The 27,502-nt window shown below is 47.5% G+C and overlaps 1 protein-coding gene across 3 annotated transcripts in view; it reads left to right on the top strand.

The window, feature by feature from the left end:
* LGR6 (leucine rich repeat containing G protein-coupled receptor 6) overlaps window positions 1-27,502 on the top strand; it is a 123,175-nt gene that overhangs the window by 40,457 nt on the left and 55,216 nt on the right. For 2 of the 3 annotated variants that reach the window (XM_007988948.3, XM_007988947.3), the window contains exon 4: window positions 165-236. In XM_007988948.3, the coding sequence (XP_007987139.3) occupies window positions 165-236 (72 nt within the window). Of the gene's footprint in view, window positions 1-164; window positions 237-652; window positions 930-27,502 lie in introns of those variants that run through there. The other variant, XM_037985743.2, reaches the window with a different exon arrangement.

The raw sequence follows: 27,502 nt of genomic DNA, 5'->3' as shown, positions 1-27,502 counted from the left end.
GCACTAACAAGGCAGGGGAGCTGGAGCAGACTCTCTGGGGCTCTGAGGCTGGAGTGGGAAGGAGAGGTCTGGCTTGGGGCTGGGGGTTCAAGGGAGGAGTCAGCACCCCCAAGCCAGTTCTGCATGCCATGTGGGTCCTTAAAGCCCTTTCTCTTTCCCCGTAGGATGCTGCAGAACAACCAGCTGGGAGGAATCCCCGCAGAGGCACTGTGGGAGCTGCCGAGCCTGCAGTCGCTGTGAGTCATTAGAGGGCCGGTCTGGGAGTCACCAGCTTCCTGGGGCCTGAGTCACAGCCCAGGGCCCCCTACCTCAGCTTTCCCTTTCCTCTGCAGGCCCCCCTCTTCCAGACCACGTTCCAGACAGCATGCCACTCCTGGCTTTGGTTTCTCCAGGGTTTTCTGTTGCGATCAGTGTGTGGATGTGTACACTCCTATGCGTATTTCAGGAAAGGAGGGCTCCCAGGCCCCACTGGGGGACTGTGGGAATGGGACCTCCCTAGGTGAGGCCACCAGGGCAGCGGTCCTGGGGCGACTGGCGTTCTGCCATTGGAGCCTGGGGTTAGGGGTGGAGACTGATGCCCAAAATAAGCATCAGGAAAGGGCTGTCTCCTCTACCTAGCCTGCTCTTGCCCCAGGCTCTGTTGTGGGTGGGAAGGAAGCTAGGCTCAGATACTCATTTTCTCTACTTGGGGGTGGGACTGCCCTCAGGGACTCACAGGCCACCCATAATAGATCCCTCTCGCCAAGGAGCCCTGTAGTTCCCTTCTTGTCCAGCAGGGGCATCGTGGAAGCCAGACCCAGCCTGAGGGTGGAAGCCAGACCCAGCCTGAGGGTGGAAGCGGGAGCAGGTGCTCCAGGGTGATGTAACCCAGCCCAGTGGGAGCTGCTGGGCTTCATCCACATAGTGCACAGCCCAAGGCCTGGAACACAGTAGGTGCCTCATACATGCTTGATGAACCTAACTTAATTATCAGGTACAACTTCATCCGATGGGAAAGTGAACAGATATTTTGGGAGAAGTCAAAGTTGGGGGGCAAAATTGGGGCACAGCAGTTAGCTAGTGGGGGAAACTGAGTTATAGTGGGCATGCAGTGTGTCCGGACAAAGGCCTCTCATATTCTCAGCCTTTGATGCTGTTCAGTCTGTGGATGTGGAAGTCAGACAACTTCTGACTTCTCCTTGGGTGGAAGGAGAAATGAGGTGGGAAAAGGTGACTTTCCTTCCCATGTCTGATATTTAGGCCCCATTCCACCTTATGCAGAGGGCCAGCTGTGGGGGTCCTGACTAGCAGCTGTGCCACACCCACCTGTGGTGAGGGCTTTCCTCTCCTTCTCCTTCCCTGGGTGCCCTCTACCTTTCTGCCTCTGTGTATGGTCTCTGGCAATCCTCAGCTGCTCTATCAATCAGCCCCAGTGGCAGAACCTGCCTCCCTGCACTCTCTCAGCTTCCACCCCCACTTCCCAATGAGTGCTGGGCGTCTGGCCCCAGCCCTCTCCTCTGCCATCCAGCCTCTCTCCTGGACAGGGCCAGGCAACCCAGTGTGCCCCTAGAAGCCAATGTCAGAAGACCAGAGGCCAGGCAAGCCTGTGCTTGCTCCCCACCCGCAGGGCAGACTAAACATTTGCCTAGGGCACCGGCACAGCAGGGACATCCAAAAATAAGGGAGGAGGAGTGAGAAGAATTTGACATTTCATCCACAGTCTCAAGAGGATTTCATAGGGAAAAAAATTAGACTTTCATTGGACTTCTTCACACTTTTAAGGTTGTTAATTAAGTTTACTTTTTTTTTTTTAAAATCATGAATCACATATTCTGAGTTCTTGGGGCTTCTAAAGGTCTTGCTTTCAGACTAGACATGGAGCTTTTGGGCAATGCAGACAATTTTCCCTACGCTTTCTGAGAAGTGGGCAGCCCTTGTGGCTGGGAGAACCAGACCATTAGCTTCCACTTTCAGCCCCATTATTCTCCTTTGCCTGGGCATAACAGGGCAGGGGACAGAGGTCAAGTCCCCCACTCCCCCAGTTATAAGGCAGATGAGTAGATTTTGCTTTTTGCAATCCTGCAAGAAGAGCACTGGCCTGTGTGACAAAAAATGTGGCTTCAAGTCCTGGCTCTGATCTTGACTACTGTATCATTTGCCTCTCTGCACCTCAGTTTCTCCATCTTCAAGTGGGGAATAATGATCTTCCCTGCCTCATAGGGTGTTGGGAAGATCAAATATAAAGTCAATGTGAGGGGGATTTGCAAAAAAAAAAAAAGAAGACTTCATACAGCGATAACGTATGATGATGTTATTGTGAGATTGTTCACCTAACCAGTCATTGATCCTCCATTTGTTTGTTTGTTTGTTTGTTTGTTTTGAGAAAGGGTCTGGCTCTGTCACCCAGGCTGGAGTGCAGTGGCCTGATCTCAACTCACTGCAACCTCCACCTCCTAGGCTCAAGCCACCCTCCCACCTTAGCCTCCGGAGTAGCTGGGACTACAGGCGTGCACTACCATGCCCAACTAATTTTTGTATTTTTTTGTAGAGACAGGGTTTTGGTTTTGCCATATTGTCCAGGATGGTCTTGAATTCCTGAGCCCAAGCAATCCACCTATCTTGGTCTCCCCTCCCACAGTTCTGGGATTACAGGAGTAAGCCACTGTGCCCAGCCTGATCCTTTTTTTCTTTTTTTTCTTCAAGACGGAGTTTTCGCTCTTGTCGCCCAGACTGGAGTGCAGTGGTGCAATCTCAGCTCACTGCAACCTCCACCTCCTGGGTTCAAGCGATTCTTCTGCCTCAGCCTCCCAAGTAGCTGGGACTACAGGCGCGCACCACCATGCCTGGCTAATTTTTGTATTTTTAGTAGAGACGGGGTTTCACCATATTGGCCAGGCTGGTCTCAAACTCCTGACCTCGTGATTCGCCTGCCTCGGCCTCCCAAAGTGCTGCGATTACGGCGCCCAGCTCCATTTTTTTTAACAAAATTTTTTGAGGTGCCAGAACCAGAGTTGAGCTTTGAAAGATTAGTATGAATCAGGTGAAGAGGCGGGGAATGCCGTTTCAGACAGAGGGAACAGCACACGCTGCAAAGGCACAAAGTTAAGAAAGAACCTGAAAGGTTCTTGTATCGGTTGGAATCCCGAGAGCTTGCCAACAGAACAGATAACACGAGGTGGTGTGGAGCAACATGCTGTTTTAACCAGGCCTGGGGGCAGATGGGCTGAGGCCTAAAATGGCGTCAGCCTCAAGTGAGGATGGGGCAGGGAGTTTATAGTCTCCTGTAAACAGGAGGTGTCTCAGTCTGACGTAACTGCTACATGGTACCTGGATGGCCTCTTTCTCGATCTTCGGGGTGTCATCCGGCCCCGTCTTTTCCTGCTTCTGCTATATTGCTGGTGCACGCTGCTGGCGCAAGTAGCCGTGCGCCTTGCGACTGGGCCTAAGAAGGGAGGAGTTACTCATCCCTTCAAGCTTTCAGGCCCCGGGGAGAATCTTTCAGAAACAAGTAAATTCTAGAGAATTTGGAAGGAAGTAAGTCTGGCTGGCTGAACTCTGTGTGTGTGTGTGTGTGTGTGTGTGTGTGTGTGTGTGTATGTGTGTGTGTTGGGCGACTGGTGGGAAGGGCAGTAGTGGGGAAAGATCTGGAGTTAGAAGTGGTCTTACCTGAAAAGTAGGCAGGACCTTGCTAAGGATTTGGACTTCTATTCTATTCTATTCTATTCTATTCTATTCTATTCTATTTATTTAGAGACGCAGGCTCGCTCTGTCGCCCAGGCTGGAGTGCAGTGGCGAGATCTCGGCTCGCTGCAAGCTCCGTCTCCTGGGTTCACGCCATTCCCCTGCCTCAGCCTCCCGAGTAGCTGGGACTACAGGCGCCCGCCACCTCGCCGGGCTAATTTGATTGTATTTTTAGTAGAGACGGGGTTTCACCATGTTAGCCAGGATGGTCTCGATCTCCTGACCTCGTGATCCACCTGCCTCAGCTTCCCAAAGTGCTGGGATTACAGGCATGAGCCACCGTGCCCGGCCTGGACTTTATTCTTAAGACAGCGGGGAGCCATGGGAGGACTTTTAGCAGGAAAGCAAGGTGGTGATAGGGTTTGTGTCTTTGAAAAGTTACCTTGGCAGCAGTTATAGGGGGCAGTCTGAAGGTGAGGAAGTCAGTGAAGAGGCTCCTAAACCAAGGCAGCATGGTAGTGGCCAAGGGAAAGACAGACAGGGGCAGTGGTGAAAGGAGAAGTGGACAAACTAGAAATACCTAGAAGTCATTCCAGTGAGACTCTGGAGTCGGATTGTTTGGGTTCACTTCTCAGCTCCTTCACTTACTCACTTACTGCCTATAAGACCCTGGGCAGACTACTTACCCTCTGCGTTTCCATTTCTTCATCGGTAAAATGGAAGCGATAATAGTATCTATGTATCTCAACAGGATAGAATGAAATCATTTAATATACATAAAAGAATTAGAACAGCACCTTTTGTTGCTACTTCTACAATGATCATTAGTAGTAATAATGCTGACTGGATGTGGGAGCTGAGGGAGAGGAGAAGTTCAACTGACACCCAGTTCTTGGGCTTTGACATCAAGGTGTGCCATCAGCAAGAGTCTGGCACGTGGTAAGAGCTTATTAAGAACGTGTAGGCTGGGCGCAGTGGCTCACGCCTGTGAGAGGCGTGCCCTTTGAGAGACTGAGGCAGGTGGATCACCCGAGCTCAGGAGTTCAAGACCAGCCTGGCAAACATGGCAAAACCCCATCTCTACTAAAAATACAAAAAATTAGCTGGGCGTGGTGGCAGGTGCCTGTTATCCCAGCTACTTGGGAGGCTGAGGCACGAAAATCACTTGAACCTGGGAGGCAGAGGTTGCAGTGAGCCGAGATTGTGCCACTGCATTCCACCCTGGGCAACAGAGCAAGACTCTGTCTCAGAAAAAAAAAAAAAAAGATGTGAAAGAATGAATGAACCGCAGAAGGTGAGTGCTCTGGGGAGGGTGCAGGGAAAGGGGATGTGCTGAGGCCCCTCCGGGACATGTTGAGTTTGTGGTGCCTGCAGGCAGGATGACCAAGTATCCTAGAGAACCTGGAAAGTTGGTCAGTTGACCTGCAGGACATCAGTGTGTGTGTTGGTGGGAAGAGGGGAAGTCTGTAATCTAGCTCAAAGATTCTTTATGCAGGTGTTATGTTCTAAGTGTTTGGAAATTGGGAGATTCAGGGAGAGACCGCCTCAGGCCCCACAGTAAGGTGCTGCTCTACCTTATTCAGGTCCTTCCGTCTTAGTGACAGTAAAAGCAGACCCAGGTGGCTAGGCTGAAAGGAGACAGTGGAAAAAAATGACAGTTTTTTGGACTTCCCTGTGTGCCAGCAGGGATCCATCATTCCATACCTCTGACCTTCCTCCAAGGGACTGTTGTGCCCCGAGACTAATGTCCAAGGCCGGGCTAAAGCTCCCCTAAAACTACATGAGAAGTTCTACGTATATTATCTAATTTATTCCTCACAGAAACCCCTCTGTAATAATTGTCATCTCTGTTATCAGATGAAGAAATAGAGGCAGACAAGTTCAGGGCCTCTTCCAAAGTCAGAGCTGGTGAGTGGGCATGGCAGGCCTATACCCAGTTGTTGAACTCCAAAGGCTACAAGAGAAGCTGCCTTTTGATGGCTCTCATTAGGTGAACCTCCCTGCTTCCCAAGGAGTACCAGCAAATGGAAATGTCTTTCCTGTTGGAAATCAACGGATCAGGGGCACCCCCTGACCGTGCCCCTTCTAGGGTGATGTGTTCCCAGATCAGACCAAGCCCGCTTAGGGACCTAAGCAAACTCTTTTGGACATTCCTGGAGCCTCAGGGAAGGTTCAGTCCTGTGGTCCCCTTTCTACCAGCTAGAACCAGATGGGGGCACAGTAAGAGGTAGGTTTGTGTGAGTGAGGAGTGGGGCTAGGGCTAGGGAACAGGGGCCAGTCAGGCATTCTAGGCCCAGAGACCCAGCTGTATGTGGTGCACAAACTGTTTGGCTTGGCACCTGAGCAGGCGGCACCCAGCTCCACAATACCTTCCTCCTTGGATACACTTCCTCCCTGACCAGTGTGGGAGGGGGGAGAATGGCCATGCCAGACATGTCATGCCAGGCTTGAGCCAAGGCCAAGAGAAACCACGGGAAGCCAGCAGAGCCTGGGGGAAAATAGAAACTGGGTGGGGGTGAGGCAGGGCAAGGGGGAGACAACATGGCAAAGCAGAAGAAGTGGGGGCTGCGCTGGTCTGGGTCCTGGGGAACTCCAGCGGGCTGGTCCCAGGAAAAGAGTTGGAAAAGCACAGTGGCAAGAATAAATGGGAGAAAACAGCCAAACAGCCCAAGCCTGGATACTCTAGGGGGGAAATGCATAATTGCGAAGGACAGCCCCATGAAACTAGCAAACATTGTCTAGAGCCGGGGAAATGCATCAAGAGCAGTATCAGACTCCAAACTGAAACCCAAAGCAGAACTATCCCAACCCTCTCAGCCCAGGCCAGCCAATCCAAAACAAATTGGTTACCTGCTGACAGGAAACAGGTGGAGAAGCCAGGGTGGATAAATGATGTGCTGGTGTGCTTGTGGGCCGAGGAAGGCAGCTGGGCTCAGGTGACATGGGAAGGAGGAGTGGCTCCCTCTTTGCACATTTCAATATGCTAAGCACATTCATATATCTCATTTAATCCCCAAAGCCCTGTAAATAGTGTCTGTTATTCCCATTTTATAGATGAGGCAACTAAAACCCAGAGGAATTAAGCAACTTGCCTGAGGTCACACAGCTAGGATGTAACAGAGCTGGAACTTAGTTTAGCTCCACCTCCAAAGTACCAGGTTCTTAACCCCTATCCTTTAATGCATCTCCTAAAGCTATAATCTTTAGGATCCAGAGACTTGGGTTCAAGTTCTAGCTCTATCACTAACTAGCTACGAGGCCATGGCAAGTCACTTCCTCTCTCTGAGCCCAAGGTTCTCTATCTCTAGAAGGAGGGCATCCAGTGGGATAATTGGCAGACAGGTGTCCCAAGTGAATGTCATGCATAGAGGTACAGGAACTTCCTAATGGGGTTACTGGCTCTGCTCTTGAATTGTTTATGCTTACTGGGTGCTTGCTCTCTCTGGGTCTCAGTTTCCCTTACTGTGCAATGGAAAGTATCTTTTTTGAACCCTTCCAGTCTCCTGGGAATGCTGTGAGTTGAGATGAGGAGGAAAGACCTGAGCTGCTCCAGGAGAAAATGGCTGAACCATTTTGTCCAGTGCTGGAGTTCTTAGGAGGGATTGGCAGTGTTCCCAGAGAGAACCAAAAGCAAGGGACCTCTGAGCAGGCCTCCCTCATCTCTTGCCTCTGATTGCCCTCCAAAGGGCTATGGTACCCCCAGACTAATGCCCAAGGGCAGGCGAACAACAATCACCAACACTTAGATGGCACTTTCCATGTGCAAGCCGTTGCATTTATTTCCTCACTTAATCCTCACAGTACTCCTCTGGGATGGCTATTGCTGGATATCTTATCATCCCCATTTTATAGAGGAGTAAACTGAGGCACAGAGCCATAAAGTGACTTAGAGCAGAGCCAGGGTCAAAAGTCAGGCAGCCTGGCCCAGAGTCCATGCATTTGACCATGGTGCTGGGCTGCCTCTCAAGCAATTCTGAGGGGGGCTGAATGAGATGACAAGCCTTGGGAAGTTGCCCATCAGTGGGGCTCGGGAACCATGGTATTTCCAGGGCACCTGCTCTCAGAGCTGACCTTGGGTTGTGAGCTCTGCTGGGACTTGCCTGGGGCTCCTGGATTGCCCTATTTCTGTCATTACCCTAGGTATTCTAGAGTTAAGGGGAGCCTGGGTTGAGGGAATGGTTCTGGCTGCCTGGGGAGGTAGGGGATGTGAACACTGAACACTGTAGTATCAGCATTGAGCCCTGAGACCCTTGGCCTTGATCAGCACCCCCAAAGAGTCCACAAGAGAGCACCTGAGGCTGGTCATGCCTAATAACCATCTTCTTATGAACAGCATTAAGACATTTCTAGGAGCTTTTCACCAGAAATGGCTCTTCTATCTTCCCTTGTGAGGAGTAGCAATGCAGTTATCGCCCCATTTTACAGATAGACCTGCAGGGGAGGTGTAGAGCAGGAGGTGACTTTCCTGAGATTCCCCAGTGGGTTAGAGATAAAGCCGGGATGGAGCTAAGGAGGCTCTTGTGGTGTCAGGAGAAGAGCCCAACCATGACTGACCTTACCACTCACGGCCTCCTGGAAGCAAATCTCCAAGAGAGTCCAAGTGGGAGGCCTGGGTGATTCCAAGAGAAGGAGCCTGTTGTGCATGAAATTGGGGATTTTTCTCAAGGAGTCATTTTTTTTGGATGTCTTGAGCACCAAGGAAAGGAGGAAGACATCATGGGGTTGGTGGTGGGGGCGGGCAGTGACAACGAAATTGTCCTTGGGTGAAGGACTAACGATGAGAATTTAAAAAAAGTCAATTTTTTTTTTTTTTTTTTTTTGAGACAGACTCTTGCTTTGTCGCCCAGGCTGGAGTGCAGTGGTACGATCTCGGCTCACTGCAACCTCTACCTGCCGGGTTCAAGCAATTATCCTGCCTCAGCCTCCCAAGTAGCTGGGACTACAGGCGCGTGCCATCATGCCCAGCTAATTTTTTGTATTTTTAATAGAGATGGGGTTTCACCATGCTGGCCAGGCTGGTCTCGAATGCCTGACCTTGTGATCTGTCTGCCTTGGCCTCCCAAAGTGCTGGGATTACAGGCTTGAACCATCATGCCCGGCCTAGCCACCTGTATCTTAACAAGCTCTCCAGGTGATTCTGACACACACTGAAAATTAAGGACCATTGTTATAGAAGAAAAGGATGTGGTATTGGTATGCCAGGGCTGCCTTAACAAAACATCAAAAACTGGGTGGCTTAAAACAATTGAAATGCATTCATTCATTGTTCTGAGGCCAGAAGTTCTAAATCAAGTTGTCAGCAGGGCTGCGGTACCTCTGAGGGCACTAGGGGTGCGTCTTTCTTTGCCTTTTCCAGCTTCCAGCGGCTGCTGGTGTTCCTTGTGGTTGCATCACTCCAGTCTCTGCCGTCTGCCTTCATGTGGCCTTCTCCTCTTTCTCTTTGTGTCTCTCTGTGGTCTCTGATAAGGATACTTATCATTGGGTTTAGGGTCTACCTGGATCATCCTGACCATCTCACCCCAAGATCCTTAATACATTTGCAAGGGCCCCTTTTCTAAATAAGGTCCCATTTACAGGTTCTGGGAGTTGTATATCTTCTGGGTCCTCCATTTCACCCACTACAAGGGGAGGAGGGAAAGTGGGCCTGGACCCTGTGAGAGAGCACTTGGGGGTGAGAAGCTGAGGCTAGAGTCAGGAAAAAGAAAACAGAAGGGTTAGAGTGGGCAGTAGCCCTGAGCCAGCTGTGCCCACCATGGGGGCATCTGGCCAAGTGAGGCCCAGAGCTGGATGGAGAAGGGAGCAACAAGGGCAACAAGGCCGAGGTCTGGGGTGCTCTGATCTAAGGCCTCGTCCTAAAGATGCCCAGTCTGCTGTGGAAAAGCCCCCTCCAAAATCTGCCTGCAAGCTGTACAGGTGATCTTGTGAACCCTGTTGGCACCACCCATCCTGCCTGCCAGCCAGAGGGCCCTAAGGCCCAGCTGTGCTGTAGGGCCCAGCCAAGGGGTCCCCAGGGATGCACGAGGTGGCAGATGGCCTCCCTGGCATGGCTATTTTGGGCTCCGTGATTATATGCTACTGTATTTGGATCTTCCCAAGGTTCCGGGAGTTGATTACCACATGTGTTTGGGGCAGAGGCTGCTCTGAGGTGGGTGGGTGGGTGGGCAGGCAGCCCCCTGCAGCCCACAAGCGTCTGAACATGGGTAATTTGGCTCCTGAGAGATGCTAGGAGAGTGTTCGTGGTGGGCTGGGCCAGGGGATCAGGGGTGATTCTTTCAGCCGTAAATGCTGGTCTGGGACAGAGTTGGCCCAAGTTGGGCCACCCAGGAGCAGTGCGGGGCCTCGACCCCACCGGAGGCACCTCAGCTTAGACTTGTGGGGCTCCTCAGCCTTCCTACTGGCCCTCTCTGGCTATGGTGCTGGGGCCTTCTTGGGCCAGAATGTTCTCCTCTGACTGGACCGTTCCTGCCCTCTGCGCCCCACAGAGCTCAAGCAGGCCAAGGCCTGAAAGGCCTGAGGCAAGAGCACCTCGGGTGTTGCGAACTGAAAGCTCAGATTTGGTGTAGGTGCAATTAAGCCCCCAGGCGGGGCCAGGAGGTGGGTGATCCCTCCCCCATGGGGAGAGGACAGAGGCATGGTTTCTCCTCACCTCTCCTTCCTCTTGTATTATTGCCCCTTCCTGAGCAGCTGATGCCAGTGCAGAGCCCTGGCCTGAGTTCTGGGTCTGTCAGGAGGGAAGAGGAGACCAAACTATTGGTGTGTCTCTGTCCATCCATCCATTCATCCATGCATGCATCCATCCATCCATCCATCCCTCCCTCCCTTCATCTATCCATTAATCCAACCCCATCCCTCCCTGCCTCTGTCCCTCCCTCCCTCCCTCCATCCATTCATCCATCCCTCCCTCCCTTCATCTATCCATTCATCCATCCCCCATCCCTCCCTCCCCTATCCCTCCATCCCTCCCTCTATCCATCCATCCCCCTTTCCTCCATCCCTATCCCTCCCTCCCTCCATCCCTCTCTCCCTTCATCTATCCATCATCCATTCCCCATCCCTCCATCCATCCATCTATCCATCCCCCATCCCTCTGTCCATCTGTTTGTTTTTGTAAACTTTGACGAGTGCTTGAAATGCCTAACACAAGAGATACTCAGATAAATAATAAAACAAGGGCCCTGCCTTTTCAGCAGCTCTTGGTCTGACGTAGGAATATTAGATACACCAAGACCCCATCTTCATCCCTCCCTTCCCATACATTCTCCCATTCTGTGCACTTAAATCTCTGTGACAGAAAAGTCAGTGCAAGCGAACATGATGTAAAAGGTGTATATAAAAGCTAAAAGAGAGTTGACTAAAATGATGAAAACCAGGTGAAGCCCAGTGTGTGTAATAAAAATCATATTGGTAGTTAATATTTGGTGAGTGCTTACAATGTTACCAGGCTCTAGGCTAATCCTTGGCAGACTACCTCATTCCTTGCAACAAGCCTCTAAAGGAGGTCCTGTGATCCCTTTTTATAGATGGGGAAGTGAAGATATAGGGAATTGATCACTTGGTAAAATGGTTCATCTGAATACCAAGCTCATGCATGCTCTTAGCCATGACTTTATGCAGAAGGGCAGCTGTGAGGGACCCTTGAGGTCTAGTTCCCAAAGCTGTCTACCTCACAGCACTAGGGAAGCTATAAAGTGTAGATCCGCAGGCCCCTTCTCAGACTTCCTGAACTGGAATCTTTAGGGCTGGGGCCCAAGAATCTGGATTAAAAAAAAAAAATCTTCCCAGGTGATTCTGATGCAGAGCTAGGTTTGGGAGCCACTGCTCCGATCCTTGCCCCTCAAAGTGAGCTTCATGGGCCAGCAGCATCGGCATCATTTGGGAGTATGTTGTAAGTGCAGAACCTCAGACCTGCTGATGCAGATTCTGCATTTTAACAGGACCCATCCTTCCACCTCCCAGGGGATTAGTGTGCAATTCAAAATTGGGAATCACTGTTCTTTTGTTCAGGAGCTTCTGGGACATTCTGCATCCTCTCCCAACCTCAGCTGAGATGGACAGCAATCATTATCAGCTGTCCGTAGGTCTGTCCCCTAGGCCCTAAGGACTTTCTGCAGAAAGTCTTCAACCCTTAGAACCCCTTTTTTGTACCCCTGCAGTCACTTGTACATGTGGGATGGAAATGTAAGGTTTAGACTGATTTGGTTGTGGACCCACTTGGAGGCAGTGAAAGGTACGGGATGACCTCTTGGGCGATGCAGTTGGACAGATAAAGGTTAGACTTTGGGAAGAACTTCCTAGCTGTCTATACCACACAAAGGGGAAAAGGCTAGAGTACCTTCTTGGGAAGGTATGTTAGAGTCACACGCTCCTCACCTGGCCTGGGGGCAAGAGAAAGTATATGACCATCTCACTCTGATCCCTTCATGATGTTTTCTGGGAGTATCCTTAGAGAATCCCAGAGAGGTGAGAGAAAGCTCAGGCTGCAGCCAGGAAGAGTGGAGCCCACACCTGTGGCCTGCAGCAGCCTTCCACTGGCCACACCCCTGGAGCCATTGCCTGCCCCCTCCTCCTCCCCGGTGCCTCAGCCATCCTGATGAGAGAAGAAGGGTCGGGGGCTGGGAAGGTGTGATCTTTTTCGAGAGTGTATGAGTAATTTTCCGTCTGTTTATGAGCTGTTGGAGCCCAGGTGGCTGCCAGCCACTTGCTGGAGGGTGGAAATCCACACAGCAACCGGAAAAGGCGGCAAGCACACCGGGCTCCTGCCCTGGCCACCGGCTGAGGCTGCGTGGGTGGAGGTTGCCCTCCTGAGACCACAGGACCTTAGAATACTGGGGCTGGAAGGCGTCATGGAGGTCACTCAGTCCAACTGACTCTTTTGCAGGTGAGGAAACCAAGCAGTTGAGAAAGGAAGTGACTTCCCAGTGTCGCCCAGTGAATCAGTGGTGACGCTGCAGCTAGCTGGAACCCAGACCGGGCCTGCAGATGCTTTGGCTCTGGAAGGGGATGATCTATTTATGAGCCTCTGTGACCACTGCAACCAGATGGCTCTAAGATCAGTTGTTCTGGAATGTGACCCCATCCGGGGGACTCTTGCCAAAGTTGCGTCCCTCCCTCACCACCCTAACACCTGTTTTGGGACTTGGAGCCAGCTCCTTCCTCTGCTCTCCCTTAAATGACTCCAGCAAGGCCTGGTTTGGAGGGCTCTGAGGGTCCTGGGAGGGGTCTGGACTATGGAGAGGGAGAAGCAAGGCCCATGGTGTTTGGTGGGATGTGCTGCTGTGGGGTGGCAGTCACTGAAAGGATGCAGTGCCTTCAGGGCCCTGGCAGCCCACAGAGAGGACATCGTTGCTGTCCCCTTGCAAAGCAATCTCTTCTCCAAGGAAATAGGGCAAGTCCGGCTCTCTCTACCCTCCCCATGTTTCCTAGAAGAATTCCACTTTTTCTCTGGAAGGTGTCCTGCCTTTATTGCATGGTGAGTAGGGAGTGCAGCACCTTTCTGGGGCTGGAGGCCACAGAGGACCATCAGCAGAGGTGATGGTGACCCTGGCCCCATCCCTATCCTGGGAGCCAAGGCACCACAGTTGGGAAGAGGAGAGAAGGCAGGAGTTGGAATGGAGGGAAAGAGGAAAGAAACTTTCTTTGAGCATCTCCTGCATGACAGATACCAGGCACCTTCCTCAGGCTGATCTCCATTCAGCAGCAGGGCCACCGGTACCACTCACTGAGGCTCCACTGCAGCCGACTCCTGACTTCGCTCTCTCCTCCCCTTCACAGTCCACGCCAGTGGTGTCCATCAGTTCTTCATCAACAGGTGAAGCATTCTTACCCTTCTGATAAGGTGTTTTCCGGCCCTTATTTGATTGCATAGCAGCATGTGATAATGTTGCCCACTCTCTCCTTAAAGTCCTTTCTTCCTGTGCCTTCTGTAAGGAGAACCCCTTCTCCTAGATCTAGGAGTGATTTCTCCTAGAATCACTCCTCGATTCTCTTTGCAAGCTCTTCTTCCCCTGGCCATCCTATAAATGGCACAATTCTTTGGGGGCCCTGCCCTATCTGTGCCTCAGTTTCTCCCTGGGAGTTTCTCATCTGCCTGTGGACTCAGTAACTACCTGTGAACTGATGGTTCTCAAGCCTTAGCTTTAGCTTAGATTGGTACAATGAACAACCTATTGGAGTCTCCACTTGCATATGCAAGTTTGACTCACGGGGCTTCAAAGTTTGACTCACGGGGCTTCAAACTTTCAAACTGAACATTTCTCAAAGTAAGCCCATCATCTCCCATACATATTCCTTCTCCACATGCTCTGTTTCAAGAAATAACATCATTTAGTTCCCTAATTCGGAGACTTGGGTGTCATCTTTAACTCTTTTACCACTGCATCCAATCAGTCAAGTCCCAGTGACTGTACATCCTGTTCGCTCTGGAGTAGGTCCTCTTCTCCTTACTTCCTGGTGGTCACCATTGTCTGCCCGCCATCATCCCTTGCCTGGGCTGCTGTAACAGCCTCCTTACAGGCCCCCCAGCTTCTACTCTGAACTTACTCCAGTCTTTTCCCCACATTGCAACCAGATGGATCTTAAGACACAAATGTGATCATGTCACTCCCCTGCTTAAAATTCTCAGTTGGCTCCCAATTGTCCTGAAGACAAAGCCCAAACTCCTTGGCTAACGTACAATGCACCCACGACCTGGCTCCCGCCCATGTCTCACCACTTCCCCTCCCACTCTATGCTGTAGTCAGATTGAGTAACTTGCAGTTCCCTTGGGCCTGCAGCCTGTGCTCCTGTGCTTTGCCGTTCCCTCTGCCTGGAATGCTTGCTTCTAATTCTCCTTCTTCTCACCAGCCTAATTCATCCTTCTCACCTCCTACTCATCCTTTAGGTCTTAGCTTGAATGTCTCCTCCTGAAGGAGGCCTTTTCTGATTCATTCAGCTGCCTCTGTGCTGCACTCCTACTGTTACTCTCTTATCTCATCCTGTTTCCCTCGATACCCTGAGTTCCACGGGGGTGGAGTCTGAGTGTCCTTTTTTATTTTTTAATTTATTTTTTATTTTTATTATTTATTTATTATTCTGAGACAGAGTCTCACTCTGTCACCCAGGCTGGAGTACAGTGGTACAATCTTGGCTCACTGCAACCTCCACTTTCAAGGTTCAAGCGTTTCTCCTGCCTCAGCCTCCTGAGTAGCTGAGATTACAGGCGCCCGCCACCACACCCAGCTAATTTTTGTATTTTCAGTAAAGATGGAGTTTCACCATGTTGGCCAGGCTGGTCTCAAACTCTTGACCTCAGGTGATCTGCCAGCCTTGGCCTCCCACAGTGCTGGGATTACAGAAGTGAACCACCGCACCCAGACTGGATGTCCTTTTTTAAAATTCAGGATTCCCCATTGCCAGTACAATATGTGGCACATAGTAGGCACTGAGTGGTCTTTGCTTATAATTGTACATTTTAATGAATGGGAAAACAGGACCAGAGAGGTTACGTAATTTGCTCGGTAACCCACAATCTGTAAGATCTGGAGCTTGAATTTAAACTCAGGTACGTCTTGCTTCCTGAGTCCATGCTTTTTCTGCCATAACTCCCTGGTTCCCCCTTCCTCTACGTTCTTCCTCAGAACACCCAAGAAGTTCTGAGGAAGAACAGACCTGGGGGAGAAGGGCCCTGCCTGCCCTCTGCTGTCATGTTTCGGGGAGGTGGCATAACAGACAGAGCTGAGAGGGGAGTAAAAGCAGGAAAGCTACCCAAGGGGTTTAAAAAGAGATGATCATGGATGACGGCCTGATATAGGCAATGCTGTTGGCTTGCCGTTGCAAGCACTGGCTCTCTGTGCTGTGAATTCACAGAGAGAAGGTATATAAGGAGGCTGCAGGCCTCCACTGTCTGATAGTGTGTTGTCAGAGCCTGCACACTCGTATATGGATCACCCTAAATAAAATAAGATTGGGAAAAGAAACTTGTTATTTAAAAAAAGCCATTCAGTGTCTTCTGCAGCCAACAATCACATTATTTAGAATTACCTGCTATGTGAGGATGATCTGTGTCCCTGCAGCCCCTGAGCCTTCGTGGGGAAAGGAGAGGCAGGGGCTACAGGTGCAGCATTGAAGACTACATAGGGGCAGTCACCATTTCCAGAGCTCCAGGTTGGGGTGTGGGGAGCAGGAGAGGGAAGAAGAGGAAGCCTCAGATCCCTCCCAGCTGGGAAGCCAGGAGGCTCTATTCTCCAGGCAGGACTCCCCCAGCCATTTCCCCTTTCCTTCCTGCTGACAGCTGCAGCTGACGGGAATGAGGCTGCTGGGCTCCTCAGGGAGCCACCAGGCCTTTGGGGCCAATGCAGCTGTCTCTGCTCCCAGCCCCAGCCCGGCATCCTCCCCTGGTCCCCATTAGCTGCCTCTCAGCTGCACATCTGCTAACTGGGGGCCTGAAGGGCCTTAGAGTAACCCCCCCCTCAGAACATCTAGAGTGTGGGAGGCTGGAGGGGAGCCCACCTGGAAGGGAGAGGAGATGGGAAAGTGGAGAGGGAAAGGGGAAAGAGAGAGAAGAGGAGGGAGAAGGAGGACTGACGAGGGAGGGGCCAGACTGGTGTGTGTCAGACTGAGGGGATGAGGGGGAGACTGGAGGCAAACGAATAGTCCCCGGATTCTTAGTTCTGCCTTTTGTTGAGGTGAAATAGGTTGGAGAGGGTGTGGTGAAGGGGGTGCCCAGAGCTCCTCCAAGTCATCACATGGCACCACTTACGTCATCTCACTCCTCTGATCAGAAACCACCCACAGACTGCTGACCAGCTGGGGCAAATCTTCCTTTAAATTATACCTGTTTTCACCTATACCCTGCTCTCTACTCCAGCAAAGCCACTTCCCCGTCTTCCCTCTACCTCCCTAAGCCTGTCCTTCTACCTCCATGCCTTGGCTTAAGCTGTTTCTCAGACTAGGAAGTCTTTCCTTTTCCTTTCTGCAAAGCCTTGACTATACTGCTTGCACCAATACAACCCTCACCTCCTCCAGGAAGCCCCCCTAGAATAATTCCATCTGACTCTGGGCCTGCTGGGGAACACATGGGGAACACTAAATACCAGAACCAGGCATCCTCACTCTATAACTATTTCTTGTCTCTTCGCCTTGGCTTTCCCGTCTGTAAAGTGGGTGCAGGCCCTGGGCTCCCGTAGATGAAAGGTACCATGGGCGGTTAGCAGCAGGATTGCTCTGTAATTCAGCCAGCACCAGCTGAGCCAAATGCCCTGCTGGACCAGAGTCTGCCGGCAACTACCTGCTGCCAGAGGCATGGAGAAGAACCTGACAAGAATTCAGGTTGTGGAAAGGAACAGGGCACTGACAATACATAGCCTTTAGGTACTGCCTAGAGATCTGGTTTCGGACTTGTGGGATTGGGACACTAAATGGTAGCCTTTTGGCAAGTCTGAAAAGTTTGAGAAAGGGCTCCATGCCCAGCCCAAACCAGATGGGTATGCTTCCTGTCTCCTCTCTCTCCCTGACAAGCGTCCTGAATCTGACTGTGTCTAGACCCGCTCTGAGACTTTAAAGTCAGAGGGAAGAAGGAAAGTAAGCCGTAGGGAGCATTTGCTGGGTGCCAAGCACGGTGTCAGGCACATGCATGGGCACTCTCACCACGCTCCTTAATCGAAGGCTTCAACAAACCCAGCAGGAAGACATCCTGACATAGGGGCCAGCACACTCGAGTCGCGGCTCAGTCTGGGGAGCCGCGATATTATGTGGCAGCCCAAATAATCTGTCTCCTTTTAGCTGAAAGGGTGGTGTGTGATTTTAGGGTCTCTGAAAATAGTGCTGTTTTTCTGTGAAAACCAGCTCTGCCATTTTCTAGATAAAGGATCATAACCAAATTGTCCAAACATTCTGAGCCTCATTTTTGTAATCTATAAACTGGGAATAATAAAGTGGTTGTTTTGAAGACTCATGAGATGACATATAGAAAGACTTAGCACAATGCCAGGTACATCCTGAGTGCATGATAACTGATGGTCCTAATATTCTTTTTTTTTTTTTTTTTTTTTTTGAGATGGAGTCTTGCTCTATTGCCCAGGCTGGAGTGCAGTGGTGCGAACTCGGCTCACTGCAATCTCCGCCTCCTGGGTTCAAGCGACTCTCCTCTCCTGCCTCAGCCTCCTGAGTAGCTGGGATTACAGGTGCCCACCACCACTCCCGGCTAATTTTTTGTATTTTCAGTAGAAGCGAGGTTTCACCATGTTGGTCAGGCTGGTCTCGAACTCCTGACCTCGTGACCCACCCACTTCGGCCTCCTAAAGTGCTGGGACTACAGGCGTGAGCCACTGCGCCTGGCCAAGATGGTCCTACTATTCTTTTTTTTTTTTTTTTTTTTTTTTTGAGATGGAGTCTTGCTCTGTTGCCCAGGCTGGAGTGCAGTGGCCCAATCTCAGCTCACTGCAACCTCTGCCTCCCGGGTTCAAGCAATTCTCCTGCCTCAGCCTCCCGAGTAGCTGGGACTACAGGCACACGCCACCACACCTGGCTAATTTTTTGTATTTTTAGTAGAAACGGAGTTTCACCGTGTTAGCCAGGACTGTCTCGGTCTCCTGGCCTAGTGATCTGCCCGCCTTGGCCTCCCAAAGTGCTGGGATTACAGGCATGAGCCACTGCACCCAGCCTACTATTCTTGTTAGACTAATCTCCAGAACTGGCTCCTACCACATCATTTTCCACCAGGGAGGGAGCCTGAGGCAGGATGCTTTGTGCAGCTCAGAGAAACTCTGACTGTGAGGAGCTGGAGTGGGATAGACTTGAGGGGTTCCTCACCTCTGGTCAGGCTTTGCTGCAAAACTAGATTATCCAGGAAGGAAAAGATACTTCCTCCACCCCTGACCTCAGGAATGGTCCCTCTGGTGGTGAGTTGCCCCTGCCGTGAGTGAATGTAGGCCATTCCTTCCATTATGTTTGCATTCTGCGGATCCGTGTTGTACACTTCTCCATGCCAGGCGCTGATGTGCCTGCCTTCAGTGAGTTCGTTACCAAATAAGGACTGTGAGACATGTTCACAAATAGTACATGCTAGAATAAATACAGCAGGTACATATGCAAAGTACAGAGTGCTGTGGGAAGGGGAGGAGCAAGTATTTGCTGGGTGAATGTGCCAGCACTGTGCCAGTTTTGAAGGTAGAATAGGAGTTGAACTGGTAGACGCTGAATGAGGTGACTCATACCTGTAATAGTACTTTGGGAGGCTGAGGCGGAAGGATCTCTTGAACTCAGGAGTTGAAGAACAACCTGGGCTATAACATAGTGAGACTCTGTCTGTATGTCTCACACACACACACACACACACACACAAAGAGAGAAAGAAAGAGAAAAGAGTTGAAAAGACATCTTTTGCTAGGAGGGAAAGCCTGAGTGAAGTGTGAAGGCAGTGAATTGGGGGCACGGGGATGGGGTGTGACATTGATTTAGAGAATGGCAGCTTGGTTTGGTGCAGGCACAGCTTCCTGTGCTTGTAGCACTGCCTGCCCGCTTGAAGGAAGACCTGTGTGTAGCAGATAAGTCTGCAGAGAGGACCATGGCTTTTGATGACCAGCTAAGGACTACCTCACAGGTGAGGGAGGTTCACCACAGGGTTTTCATGGAAACAGATAGATGTGTGTCCCAGAGAAGCACGTGGACCCAGCTGTCCATAGTGGACCCCAGAGCTTCTGCCATGGGCCATGAGTGGGGCCAGTTAGGAGATCACTTCAGGAGGGGGCCTGGACCACAGCAGTGGCCTTGGGGTCAGGAGGAGGGGGTGTGGCCTTGAGATTCCATTCCCAGGACCTGGTGACTGATTGGATAGGAAATCCAGGCAAAGGTGGGACACAGAGCAGGTGAAATTAAGCAAATCCCTTTCCACTGCCTGCTCCTCATCTCCCTCCCCAGCACCCTTCCCTGCTCAGGCTGCAGAGTCCGTGGAGCACTCCCTTGGCCGGCCCCCCTCAGCTCAGCTCTCCAACAGCCCAGGACTTAATTATATACTGACGCACTTTGTTTTTAAAAACATGTTTATTTTTGCTCTGACTCATTGTAGAAAATTTAGAAAATACAAAAACTAAAAAGAAGAAAATAAAAATCGCCCACAATTCTACCACCCAGCCACAATGCTTGTTAACATTTCTGTGTATTTCTCTATGAGTACACATACTCTTACAAACACACATGCTTGCTTTACGTATCATGCCAGAGTCTGGTTTATTGTCTCTTTAAAATTGTGCTAATACATCACTATTATAAGACTTTTAGCTTTAAATATTTAAAAATTGAGATATAATTTGCACAGCATAAAGTTCTCTCTTTTAAAGTATGCATTTCAGTGATTTTTAGCATATTTACCAAGTTGTGCAATTATCACCCATAAGTCTAGAATATTTTTTGTCACCCCAAAAAGAAAATCCTTACTTATTAGCAGTCACTCCCCATCACATCTTCCCCCAGACCCTGACAACCAGTAATCTGCTTTCTGTCTCTTTGGATTTGCCTGTTCTGGACATTTTATATAAATGGAATAATACAATATGTAGCTTTTAATGTCTGGCTTTTTAACTTAGCATAATGTTTTCAAGGTTCATCCATGTATATAATTATATGTGTAACAGCACTTTTTTTTTTTTTTTTTTTTTTTTTGAGACAGAATCTCACTCAGCCACCCAGACTGGAGTGCAGGGGTGCGATCTTGGCTCACTGCAACCACTGTCTCCCGGGTTCAAGTGATTCTCCCGTCTCAGCCTCCTGGGTAGCTGGGATTACAAGTGCATGTCACCATGTCTGGCTAATTTTTGTATTTTAGTAGAGATGGGGTTTCACCATGTTGGCCAGGCTGGTCTTGAACTCCTGACCTCAGGTGATCTGCCCTCCTCAGCCTCCCAAAGTGCTAGGATTACAGGCGTGAGCCACTGCGCCTGACCACTTTATTCCTTTTTATAGCTGAATTATATTCCTTGGTATAGATATATCACATTTTATTTTACCTCTTTATCAGTTGGATACTTGGGCTATTTCTACCTTTTGGTTAATTATGAATAATGCTGCTAAAAACATTTGTGTACAAATCTTTATGTACACATATGTTGTCAGTTATCCTGGGTATATAACTAGAAATGGAATTGCTGGGTCATACAGTAACTCTATGTAAAACTTTTTGAAATGCTGTCAAACTCTTTTCCAAAGTGACTGCACCATTTTATATTTCTACCAGTATTGTATAGGCATTTCAATTTCTCCACATTGTTGCCAACACTTGTTATTGTCTTTTTTATTATAGCCATCCTAGTGGGTGTGAAGTGGTATTTTGTTGTGGTTCTGATTTGCATTTCCCTGATGACTAATGATGTTAAGGATCATTTTATGTACTTATTGGCCATTTGTATATCTTCTTTGGAGAAAAGTCTATTTAGATCCTTTGCCTCTTTCCTAACTGGGTAGTCTTTTGATTGTTGAGTTGTCACGGTTCTTTATATATTAAAGATATAAGGCCCTTATCAGATATATGGTTTGAAAATGTTTTTCTCCCATTCTGTCTTTTGTCTTTTTCACTTTCTTTATAATATTCTCTGAAGCACAAAAGTTTTTAATTTCAATGAAGTCCAATTAATCTATTTTTTGGTTTGTTTGTTGTACTTTTGGTGTTATATCTAAGAAACCATTGCCTAATCCGAGGCCAGAAAGATATATGCCTATGTTGTTTTCTAAGAATTTAGTAGTTTTAGGTATTTAAACCATTTTAATGTTTGTATATGGTTCACACATACACAATGTAGGTAGAGGTCCAGCTACATTCTTTTGCATGTAGATATCCACTTGTTCCAGCACAACATTTTTGTCATCCCAAATGCTATTCTTTAAAAAGCCTATTTTCTCCTATTAAATTATCTTAGCACTCTTCTTGATCATCAATTGCCTGTAAATGTAAGAATTTATTTCTGGACTCTGAATTCTATTCAATTGATCTATATATCTATCCTTACTATATAATGCTATATGGTCTGCATTACTGTAGCTTTGTAGTAAGTTTTGAAATTGGGAAGGGTGAGTCCTCCTACTTTGTTATTTTCAAGATTTTTTTTGACTATTCTTGCTCCCTTGCATTTCTATATAAATTTTAGAATCAGCTTGTCAATTTCTGAAAAAAGGCCACTAGGACTGTGATAGTAGTTGCATTGAATCTGTAGATCAATTTGTTGAGTATTGCCATCTTAACAATATTATCTTCCAATCCATGAATATGGGATATTTTCCTATTTATTTAGGTGTTCTTTAATTTCTTTCAACAATGTTTGGTTGTTTTGAGAGTACAGGTTTTGCACTGTTTTTGTTAAATTTATTCCTTAAAATTTATTACAAAATATTGATGCTATTTTAAATGGAATTGTTTTCTTAATTTCTTTTTTTGGAATACTCATGGCAAGTGTACAGAAATCCAATTGATTTATGTATGTTGATCTTGTATCTTGCAGCTTTGCTGTACTCATTTATTAGATATGATAATTTCTTTGTGGATTTTTATTAAGTTTCTAATATTTAATAGGGGCAGTCCCTGTTCATTTTTCTGTTATATTTTGCTCACCTATTTATTATATGACATGAACTTTAGTTTTATTTTATGAGGGTGCCGTCACTTCCTGCCAAAAATGTCCCACTGGGATCTTAATTGGAATTACATTGTCTATAAGTTGATTTGTAGAGGCTTTACGTAATTAAAAAATATAGTCTTCTCCTACAGGATTTATTATTTCTCTTAATTCAAAACATCTTTCATATATCTTGGTAATCTTTTTATAATTTTTGGTTTTTTTTCATTAACGACTCATTTCTTGTTAGAATTATTCCATATTTATTGGGTTGTGTTTGTTTATGAGCTTTCCTTGGTGGCTATCGCTAATGTAAAGGGGGTATTTTCATCATTGTCTCTTCTGTTTATTGTTGGAATTTAGGAAAGTATTGAGGCGTACACATTCATCTTGTATTTGATCACTTTATTAAATTAAATTCTCTTATTAATCTTAAGGCTTTATCATTGATTCCCTTGGAATTTTTAGATATCTAATATTATTTGTAAGTAATAATTATACCGCTTATTTCTGTTTCCTGTCTTTTGCGTTAGAGCTTTCAGAACAATGACTATTAGCAATTATGACAAGGAACATATTTATCTTGTTCTGGATTTTAAGAGGAGGATCTCTAGTATTTTCTCATTAAGTATGATACTGGATATCCTTTGAGATAATAGAGTTTACCATGTTGAGAAAATATTTCCCTATCTCAATATTTTACATTTTTTTAAAATTAGAAGTTTTAAATGTGGCTGAGTGGTTTTTTTTAGTATATATTACAGTTAGGTATACTAAACCCATTATACTATAATTGAATTTATTATTTTAACATCACAGTATTCTTTGGATAATCCCATCTTGATGGTGGTAGATTATTCTTACTATGGTTTATTGCCAGTATTGTAATTACAATATGTGCATCCTAATAAAATATTCATAAATGAGAATGGGCTATAGCTTGTTTTCTGTACTCTCTTTGATCGCTTTTGTTATTGGGTTAAACTGAGTTCCAAGAATGAATTGAGTATCATTCCAGCCTTTTCTATCCCTGGAACAATTTACAGAGCATGAAAATTATTTTTTACTTGAAAGTTTGGAAAAATTTACGGACAAATTTCCTGGACCCCACACCTGTGTTTGAAGAGCAAATTCTTTGATAACATTTCTAATTTCTTCTTTAGTGTTTGATCTCTTTGGTTTACTACTTCTTAGTCAGTTTTGGGCATTATCTTTTCCTGAAAACTATCCATTTCATCAAAATCTTTTCCGTCTGTGCTAATATATTAAATTATTTTAAGAAAATGAGTTATATTCTGGAAAAATATAAATGATGTTTTGTCTCATGTCTATTATGTTTTATACTTTTTAAAGGCTTAATTGATGTTTCCATTGTTCTCCTTCTCCCTGCCTTCTCCTCCTCCTTCCTCCCATCTCTCTCTCCCCCATTTCCCTCTTTCTCTCTTTTAGGTACTCTATCCCTCAAATTTTAGCCACCCTGGCTTCCCTGAACTCTGCACGCTATCTCCTCAACTTAGAGTGAACACAAGTTCTGCATGAGTTCCCTCTCTTTGTCCTGCAGCCTGGACACCCTCTCCAGGCAGAAACTCAGCCAATCACAAGGCTCACAGCATGTGCCTCCCAGCTCTCAGCAGTCACAGTCCTATGCTGCCTGTTGTCCAATGCCTCAAACCTATTGCTTTTCAGTTGTTTGAGGCAAAAACAACTGCTACTCCAATCCTGCCTGGAAGTAAAAGCCAAGAAGAATTCACCATTATTTTATTTTATTTTATTATTATTATGGTTTTTTGAGGCAGAGTCTCACTCTGTCGCCCAGGCTGGAGTGTAGTGTCGTGATCTCAGCTTACTGCAACCTCTGCCTCTTGGGTTAAAGTGATTCTCCTGCCTCAGCCTCCCGAGTAGCTGGAATTACAGGCATGCGCCACCACGCCCAGCTAATTTTTGTATTTTTAGTAGAGACCGGGTTTTGTCAGGTTGGCCAGACTGATTTCGAACTCCTGACCTCAGGCGATCCACCCGTCTCAGTCTCCTAAAGTGTTAGGATTACAGGCGTGACTCACCGCTCCTGGACTATTTTATTTTTTCAGACAGAGTATTGCTCTATCACCCAGGCTGTAGTGCAGTGGCACAATCTTACCTCTGCCTCCCGGGCTCAAGCGATTCTCCTGCCTCAGCCTCGTGAGTAGCTAGGACTACAGGCACGTGCCACCATGCCCAGCTAATTTTTGTATTTTTTGTAGAGAAAGGGTTTCACCATGTTGGACAGGCTGGTGGCGAACTCCTGACATCCGCCTGCCTTGGCTTCCCAGAGTGTTGGGAGTGAGCCACTGTGCTCTGCCAAATTCCCCATTCTTGAGTTCTTCATTTAAAAATTATCTCTCTTGGCCGGGCGCGGTGGCTCAAGCCTGTAATCCCAGCACTCTGGGAGGCCGAGGCGGGCGGATCACGAGGTCAGGAGATCGAGACCATCCTGGCTAACACGGTGAAACCCCGTCTCTACTAAAAAAATACAAAAAACTAGCTGGGCGAGGTGGCGGGCGCCTGTAGTCCCAGCTATTCGGGAGGCTGAGGCAGGAGAATGGCGTAAACCCGGGAGGCGGAGCTTGCAGTGAGCTGAGATCCGGCCACTGCACTCTAGCCCGGGCGACAGAGCGAGACTCTGTCTCAAAAAAAAAAAAAAAAAAAAAAAATCTCTCTTGATTGCCTATAGTATATTTTCAAGTAATTTTTTCCCCAAGAACAACAGATGGCAACTATATTTCTGATCTTTTATATAGTTGAGAATATATTTTTTTGTGGCCAACTAATATATTTTTTTGTGGCCAATATAAAATTATTGGATGACAATCTATTTTTCTCAGAATCCTGTACATAAGGCTCCATTTCCCCCTGATATGCAGTGTGACAGGAAATTCTGAGGTCAGCCTTATCATTTTGTTCTTTCAAGGAGAGCATATTTTTTCTTTATGAATGCTTACAAGATTTTTTTTTTCTTTATCCTTACAACTGAAATGTTTGCCAGAATGTGTTGAGGTATTCTTTCCACTTAGTTTGCTTGGGATACAATAAACATCTTAAATCTATACTATTCTTTCAGCTCAAATGTTTTCTTTCAATTACAGCTATCATGTGCTTCTGCTGCATTCACTCTGGGTTTAATCATCTGGAATACCTACGATTCTCAAGTTCAAATTCAGTTCTCTTTTCTATCTATCTCATATTTATTTCCATAATTTTCACCCTTTTGTCCTTTTATTCTGACTTCAAGGAGAGTGTCTTATGTTTGTTCTCCCCATTGCTAATTCAGTTTTTTGCTGGGCTAGGTCTACTCACTATCACCTACAATGCAAATTTGAATTTTGCTTTTTCAACTTAGTTCCCCTGCAGTCTTCCCATATCTCACTTAGTTACTTAGTTCCATTTGCACTTCAATTTGTCTTTGAAATTTGCCTTTTATTTTATTTTATTTTATTGCATTTTATTTTATTTTTTGCTGTTGTTCTTCTGTCTTAGCTTTTTTTTTTCTTTTTATGGATTTTTGTTCCTGTTTCAGAGAGGTCATGATTTCTTGTACCTTACTGAGGGTGCCAAATAACTTCTATTACACCCTCAATAAATTATTTTCAGAGTTATATGATAGTCTTTTTTTTTTTTTTTTTTTTTTTTGAGACAGGGTCTCACTCTGTTGCCCAGGCTGGAGTGCAGTCATATAATCTTGGTTCACCACAACCTCTGCCTCCCGGGTTCAAGCAATTCTCCTGCCTCAGCCTCCTGAGTAGCTGGGACTACAGGCACATACCACAATGCGCAGCTAATTTTTGAATTTTTGGTAGAGATGGGGGTTTCACCATGTTGGCCACGCTGGACTTGAACTCCTGACCTCAGGTGATCCACCTGCCTCAGCCTCCCAGCGTGCTGGGATTACAGACATGAGCCACTGCGCCTGGCCAGCATACATCTTTTTGTTTGTTTGTTTTTTCTCTCTATATCTTCATAGGTGTTTTAGTGAGAAGGTAGCTAAGTTTTCTTTCATTTTAACTGGAAACAACTTGAGTGTGTTTGACTTGTTCCTTCATTTCCTCCCTAGGCTAGAGAGGGATTATGGCTTCAGCACAGGGGTGTGGGTGTGGTGGGTACTTGTGGACCAATCAGTAAGGACTTGGAAGATACTGCGTACAGGAGGGAAGAGCACCATGTGAGGTTAGGTCAGGAGGCTCCAGAAAGAGGAGTTTTAAGCAGAGCTTTGAAGAGAGGATGGAGAAACATCTTTCAAAGAGGGGCACCAACCTATACAAAGATCCAAAGATGAATAAACCATGCGCTGTGGGAAAAGAGGTAAGGCGAGAGGCACATTTGCATATGGAATAGAGAACTGGGGGAGATCTTCTGAGAAATTATGCTGGTGAGACAGTCATTTCAGGGAAGGGATCTCGAAGCCCAAGCCAAAGAGTTTGGGGTTGACTAGAAGCCATAGATAATTCTGAGCAAGAGAAAAACAAGATTACAACAGTGGGGATGATTGTGTAGTCTGTGTGAGTGGATGGACAGATGGATGAACGGAGAAACTGATGGATGGAGGGATGTGGGGCCTGGAAATAGGGAGGCTGGGGAGGGGAGAGTTGAAACTACACAGGTATAACCTCTCCTGTTCTCATACTGGTCACACAGAGCCTGGGAGCTCTTGGGAATGAGGGAGAAAATAGATTGTGGGAAGGACTGGAACCCTGTGGGAAGCCAGAGTTGATACGGACTTTTCCCATTTCTTCTCTCCCTTCTCCTACGGTACTTTTAGAAGTGTTGATACGTGCCTTGGTTTTCCCTGGTGACTATTACTACAAAGTCTGCTAGGACAGCTTTTAAGTATCTTTAAAACTCTGGGATGTCACTTCTATTCCCTAAGCCTCTGACATCACTGCCCCCTTTCTGGAGAGGCAAGTCGGGAAGATCTCCATCAGCCTCTTCCTCCACCAACCACAGCCACCCTTTTGCCAGGGCAGGCAGCCAGGCCTCAAGCAACCACAGGACCCAGCTCCCAAGCACATATCAGACAGCCCACGAAGGTCCCCAGAAACCAGCCTGATGTCTGAAATTCAATGGCTGGAGGCTGGGGGATGGATGAGATGGCTTTTTGTAGTTCCCACCCCAGGATTCCGGGATTGTCACCCACAAAGCTGGCCTTCTGCCCAGATCTGTAGGTCTGTGTCTTTGGGGGAAGCTCATAAAGGCTACACACAGAGGCGCTTACTTCCCTGCCTGCCTCCTGG

Source organism: Chlorocebus sabaeus, chromosome 25, assembly GCF_047675955.1.
Source record: "Chlorocebus sabaeus isolate Y175 chromosome 25, mChlSab1.0.hap1, whole genome shotgun sequence".
NCBI classification, from domain to species: domain Eukaryota; kingdom Metazoa; phylum Chordata; class Mammalia; order Primates; family Cercopithecidae; genus Chlorocebus; species Chlorocebus sabaeus.
This window is presented reverse-complemented; position numbering and strand designations above follow the sequence as displayed.